This window comes from Poecilia latipinna, unplaced genomic scaffold (assembly GCF_001443285.1).
Source record: "Poecilia latipinna isolate Pla-1442-1.1 unplaced genomic scaffold, P_latipinna-1.0 Scaffold2550, whole genome shotgun sequence".
Taxonomy (NCBI): domain Eukaryota; kingdom Metazoa; phylum Chordata; class Actinopteri; order Cyprinodontiformes; family Poeciliidae; genus Poecilia; species Poecilia latipinna.
In genome coordinates this window covers 7,048-13,001 of record NW_015115166.1, presented here as the reverse complement: position 1 = coordinate 13,001, position 5,954 = coordinate 7,048, and the positions used below count along the sequence as shown (strand labels likewise).

Genomic DNA, 5,954 nt, shown 5'->3' with positions numbered 1-5,954 from the left:
GCTGCTGGGCTGATTATTCAGAAGGAAATCAGTCACACCCTTGTTTGGTAGATTAGATCTTATTTCAAACATTGTGAAAATTCTGTTATAAAACAGCAAAAAATCTGGGAATTTTTGTTAATTTACAAAAAAAAAAAGGTCATCATGAGGTACATCTGTCAGTATGAGCTTAAAACAAACATTTCTTAGAAAGGCAGGACTTTTATAGTAAGACGAAGAAAGTTCAAGAAAAGCAAACAGATCTGCAGGTTTAGTTTCCCTCATAACAAGAACTGGAATATTGTCCTCCAAGCTTCACAAAATCCAGACGTCTGTGGGACTTCAGTGTTACGATGAACGGTTCAGGTCAACAGTTGCTGTGCGATCACTTAAAGCTTTTGTGTTTTGTGCCAGGAAGAGAATGCAGCAGATCCCCAAGCTGAGGATCACCAGGGCATGCAGGGGTTAGGACAGTCCCGGATGTATGACTCCAGCTTGCCTTCAGACACTTGCATCAGTGTTGTGTAGGTGGTCAGCTAAGAAAAAAAAAATTGAGAGCTTACTTTAACATGAAAAAAAAATATATATTTTGTAGATACTCTACACAAGTAATTTAGGAAAAACAGATTTTAAAGTGGCAGTATTAAGTGTTTTCCAGAAACATGGTACTATTTTATAGCACAAGTAACTTGACCTCAGTTGTTATAAAAATGCTATGAATACCAACTTAAAAGAAATTTGACTTTGCAATTTGAAATTGGGCCTCTGTCTCTTTAAAAAGTCCTATTTCTGAAACTCTACCTTCAGGGAGTCATCACAACATCTACCCCTTTCACATTTTTACCAGCGTTGCACCAGGTGTTTGCCAATTGATGGTGGCTAGTCTGAAGGAGCTGAGTGTGGGAGTCACAGGGAAGGCTGCTCTGTGAGGCAGGAGCTTATACTCGAGTACATCTTTTCATCTCTAGATATTTTTTATTAATGTTTGTGTCTCTAAACACCATTATTTTGTGGAGTGCTTTTTTGACGTCCCCTATTTTGTATATTGTGTATTCATCGTGATGAAGAGTGTAAAATGTCCAATCTGCTGCTTCATCGGGACAGAGTTGGGTTTAATCCCATTCTGAGCATTCAGCATGCCGAGCTGAGTGAATCTTCATGAGCACAGACAAAGTACCTGTATGGTGTAGGCATTAGCTGAGGTTATCTGGTCACTGCTGCGACATTTGTGAAGTTGTGATGCTTTTTATGTTTTTAAAAAAGGTGTTTTAGCTGACGTTTAAGAATAGAAAGCAGATACTTTATAATTTCAATGTAGCAGCGTATTATCATGCAGTATGCTGTACAATGGGAAATAATATTACCTTGTTTAACACTGGTTTGGTAGAGAGAACATCATACAGGGTTTTCATAGAGATGTTCTAAAACAAAAAAGAGATGATAGGTTATGGGTGTCATAACTCTACAATAAAACAGGAAGTTCAGTCAGTCTTGTGACCCAAAAGGCAGCAACTTAGACCAATTCAGTGCTTACTGCCTGTGTTGTCTTGTTCATGCACTTCATGGCAGGAGTCCGACGGTCGTCCAGGAAGAAGGGCTCCTTCCAGTGGTCATAGTTGGTCTCCAAAACGTACCAGCGGTCCAGTTTCACGTCGATGCTGAAACAAAAAAGACCAGTAAAGACGTCAGTCAGGTGATCAGAAACCAGAGGAGTCATGAGTTCCTAGTTGAGCAATGCTTTCACAAGACGGACATGTCAAAAACTTGGAAGTTGACTGCTTTCCAAATCACGTTGCTTTTTCATGATGATTGAGCAAAAGCTCCAACACCCGAAACGCGCACCTCCAGAATGGATTTTCAGAAGGAAATGCAGTGCGAATGAAGTGGCCTGAGCCTCAGAACTCACTCCAGCACGTCGATGCTGAGCTCCCTGGACCTGGTGATGATGCAGCCTTCTCCGGGTTGGTTTCCTCCCAGGATGAAGTACGCTGGAGCCAGCATCTTGGTCAGAGCCAGCTGGTTCTTGGCTTCCTTGTAGCTGATGGGAACAAAAAGAAAAGTCACCACTGGCATCCACTTAAATACACTAATGGCTTCACATGGCTTGTTCTGTTCAGTCAGTTCAATTAGGAGTAAAACAGCCAATGGAAAATAATAAACTGACAAAACCAATAGGTTGACCACCTTGGTCAAACAGGTAAAAAATAAACTGTAAAAAAAAAACAAACCTTTTTTCAAATGGCTCTGAAAGTGCAATTAGGATTCCAAATATAATGTCAAATCAATAATAAAGCATGACTGTCAGACCACAAAGCATAGAATTGATCTGCTTTTATGGATCGGACACATTGTTACCGATACTGGATCACCCCCACCCCCAATATCGGTATGAATACAGATATTTATATCATATCGATGATTATCTAATTGAAATTTAACTTTGTAACATCTTTCAGATATTAAAATAAAAGAACCTGTTTGCGTTCTCCAGGACCGATCGAGTGAGAAAGCTCATCCACATCCCATCTCTTTGTCCCATGATCCACTCCAGGATCCCTGCATGCAAACACATCATCATGAACCGCCAGTCATAAAAACTCACCACGTTTCCATAGATGGTGTGAAATTCTGGCTGAAACTCACCGATGTATCCTCCATCCAGGCTGAAGCGCTCGTTCATAGTCAGCGTGAAGAGGTGCTGAAACCGACAGAAAAAAAAATACTTTGAATATTTTTGCTTCCCTTACTTAGGGAAGACGTTTGTTCTTAAAAAGTCTTACCGGCTTGATGCCGGTGAGCATGCCGACGTAGCCGGCGAAGTTTGTGGACTTGAAGACGGTTTTGTTGTTCTTCCTGAAGTCCAGGTTGACCACCAGAGGCTTCAGCTTCTCACTGATCATCCATGACTTGTTCTTCACATCCCAGCTGCAAACAGCCGCGGGTTAACATGCAACCCGCAGTAATTCTGCCTCAGCCCTATTTTTACGTTTTGTCATCTTGCAGCTTTTTACTGGGACTTTTGGCGAAGGACCAATGCAAAGCGCTACACAACTGTGAAACGGAAGGAAAATTTATATACGTCTTTACGGCAAAGGAGTTTTTTTTCCTTCTGCCTCACATTTATTCCCTTCTTTGTGTTTGATTGATCACAAAGAATGCGAATAAAACACAGAATTTTTAGGGTAACTCACTTTATTTGACAGTGTGTGCATAAGACTGACATGACACCTGTCATGAACATGAATGTCTATGACTGTTGTCATGAAGTTTCATTCGGTAAATAATTAAATTTTTAATGTAAAGTTGGTTTAAAATTGCCAACTTTGTATGATTTTGTACATAATGACACTTTAAGGCAAAGTTGGCACTTTTAATGGACTTTCAATGTAACTCTTAGAGCCACTTTGCATTAAAAGTGACACTTCATGACAGCAGTCATAGACATTCATAAAGACTCCTTCATGTTCATGACAGGTCTTATGTCATGTTTATGACATTGTCATGTTTGCCTTATTCACACCTCCTCAAATAAAGTGTTACCATTTTGGGTTTATGTGACAAACAGTTGTGCATTGTTGCAAGGCACATGTAATCCTTGATGTTCTTACCCTAAGAATAATCCAAAATCTAAATTCCTGCCATGGATGAGGTTCCCTGTTAAAAAAAAAAGAAGCACAATTCCAAAGAATTTTAGCCCATGTTCAGATTTTCATTGAAGTTCCCTGGCTGTTTGTTTCTCTTTGTTACTCACCTTTCTGATCTTGTGCAACAACAGACGTGCAAACGGTGAACACCTCATAAAAGATGTTAAACAGAACAACTTCTCCTGCGACACAGAGACAGGAAGGTCAGTTGGGAGTTTTCTTTTACCAACTGAAGAAGCGACGATTCCCCTTTATTTACCGAGAGGAACCCCCGAGGCGTCAGCGATTCCCTTGATCTCCTCGCCAAACGGGCTTGGGAGAGTGTCCGCCATCAGAGGCTGGAAAATATTAGAAAAAGCAGTAGGTGTAAAAGATGACCTTTCACCTCTCCGAAAATAAGTCGCTCTGTGACAGAGGACAACTGACCAGCGTGATGTCAACCAGCTCTATCAGCCTTCCGCTGGGAACAAACGCGTTGGCCAAGTCCCTGATGGCTTGGATCATCCCGGCCAGCTGAAAACAAGCACATCCTGAGTGACTTTCACGTCAAGAGTCACAACTCGTGTTCCCCACAGCTGGTGTTATCCTCTTACTTCAGTTTTTTTGTCAGTGATCAGAGCCGTCCATCTCTTGCTGGGCGGCAGGTCGAGGTTGATGGTGTACCAGCTGACCGGACCTTTGAACCTGGACAGAAAGAAAACATGAAGGAGGTTAAAAAGGCAAAATGCATTAAAAAAAAAAGAAGAAGAAATTAATTTACAACTAAAACAAGTAAGCTCCTTCTGACCTCAAATGTTGGGAACTTTTGTGTCAAGACGTTAGCAGTACTGTATATGAAGTAACCAAGGACAGACCACTCAGGAGTTATCTCTGGTACAAAGGGCCGTCTACCTTTATTATCAGCACTGGTAAACGTGTAAAATTAGCTAAAATACTCTTTGTATTGTAATTAAACAAGTTAACTGAAAAAGTTGATGCATTTTTGCTCCTCGGTGAGAGATGAACACCGGGAAACACATTGATTTCATGAAACATACGTTTAATTATTAATCTGACTATTAAACAGGGCAAGTTCAGGCAAGCAGCTTTTCCTGGAGCAATTTTCAAGCTTAGGAAGACGCACACACCTACACTGTGTCACTGACATGCTCTCATGTTTTTCTTATTTAGAAGAGTGACTAAGACGTTAAATTCTAACTGGATTTTATTACTGACTTTATAGCTTTATTCCGTTTAAACCCGGATATTGTGTACTGAATTAGGCTCAGTAACGTCAGAGGAGAGCTGCATGTAAATAAGCACCTGAGGAGGCTGTCACGTGTTTTTCATCTTTAACAACACAAACATCACGCCATGTTTGTAAAATAAAGCATCACCCCCACAAAATACTGTGTAACAACACATAGCCTCTACGAATGTCAAAAATCCCGCGTTAAGCTGCAAGTGAAGACAGCGCTGACATTTCCAGGAGCCAGCGAAGGCGGCAGGGCTCAGTTATTGAACACACCAATGACTCAACAGTGTTTGGCAAACTTACGTCGGACCGTTCGGAGGGTACATGCCTGTCCGGCAGTCCTCTGTGTACTGAGAGGAAATGACACCATTAGAACAGGTACCAGCACAGCTCCATGTTAGCAGTGGCCGAGCCTGACGGAACTCACCGGTGGGACGAACTGAGCCGCCGAGACGGCGAGAAAAGTGGCCAGAAGAACCTCACGAGCCATTCCTACCAGTCTGGCTGAACGCGGAACTTCTGTCTGTTTGGGTTTTAGTGACGCTTTAAGTTTGCGGAAGTTGCTGCGTCTCCTCGTGACTTTGGACTGAGCCATTTTCAAGTAGGGTAACAGACACACGTAATAAATAAGTTAAATATCTTGTGTTGTCCTAGAATGAATTGTTTTCGAACAAAAATTATATGTCATTTTCTTGGAAAAAAATAAATAAAGCAAAAACAACAAAAAACAAACAAAAAAATGACATAAAAGCAAGTTCAAACATCAACCCCTCCCCTCATATTTTTAAGTCAGTTGTCTGTCCCATATGGAAATGAAAGTAAACCACAGAGCCATTCGTGTTGTAGATAATATTCAGTTCTGCATGTGACTCCTGCTTCTTCTGTTGAAATAGTGACCAAACGTGTTTGCTAACCACAGATTTGCTCCACCGAGTCTCTTTACTTTGGTTTTGTATCAGATAAGAGAGACGTACAGAGGGGGAAAGCACGAATACAGTGAGCGAGGAACATGGCAACGACCCCATTCATTTCAGTTTTTTTTTTTTTTTTTTTTTTTTTTTTTTAAAAAAAAAAATAAAGTCTCCTATCGGCCCAAA

General features: G+C 41.0%; 1 protein-coding gene across 1 annotated transcript; it reads right to left on the bottom strand.

The window, feature by feature from the left end:
* Positions 1-46: 46 nt before the first annotated feature.
* asah1b (N-acylsphingosine amidohydrolase (acid ceramidase) 1b) lies at positions 47-5,467 on the bottom strand. The gene is made up of 14 exons (XM_015020225.1): positions 5,285-5,467; positions 5,161-5,207; positions 4,217-4,307; positions 4,050-4,136; positions 3,883-3,961; positions 3,731-3,805; positions 3,588-3,633; positions 2,760-2,904; positions 2,623-2,677; positions 2,454-2,535; positions 1,886-2,017; positions 1,514-1,637; positions 1,344-1,400; positions 47-515 (listed from the first exon to the last, which is right to left on the bottom strand). Exons 1-14 carry the CDS (start codon positions 5,450-5,452, stop codon positions 426-428), a joined length of 1,278 nt encoding a protein of 425 aa, XP_014875711.1. The 5' UTR covers positions 5,453-5,467; the 3' UTR covers positions 47-425.
* Between the last annotated feature and the right edge of the window lie 487 nt (positions 5,468-5,954).

Excerpts from the sequence above, each read along its gene's own strand:
- asah1b (XM_015020225.1), bottom strand. The coding sequence starts at position 5,452 with ATGGCTCAGTCCAAAGTCACGAGGAGACGCAGCAACTTCCGCAAACTT. Across the intron at positions 5,208-5,284 it reads CGGCTCAGTTCGTCCCACCG|TACACAGAGGACTGCCGGAC; the intron begins GTGAGTTCCGTC and ends ATTTCCTCTCAG. Across the intron at positions 3,634-3,730 it reads TGTTGCACAAGATCAGAAAG|GGAACCTCATCCATGGCAGG; the intron begins GTGAGTAACAAA and ends TTTTTTTAACAG.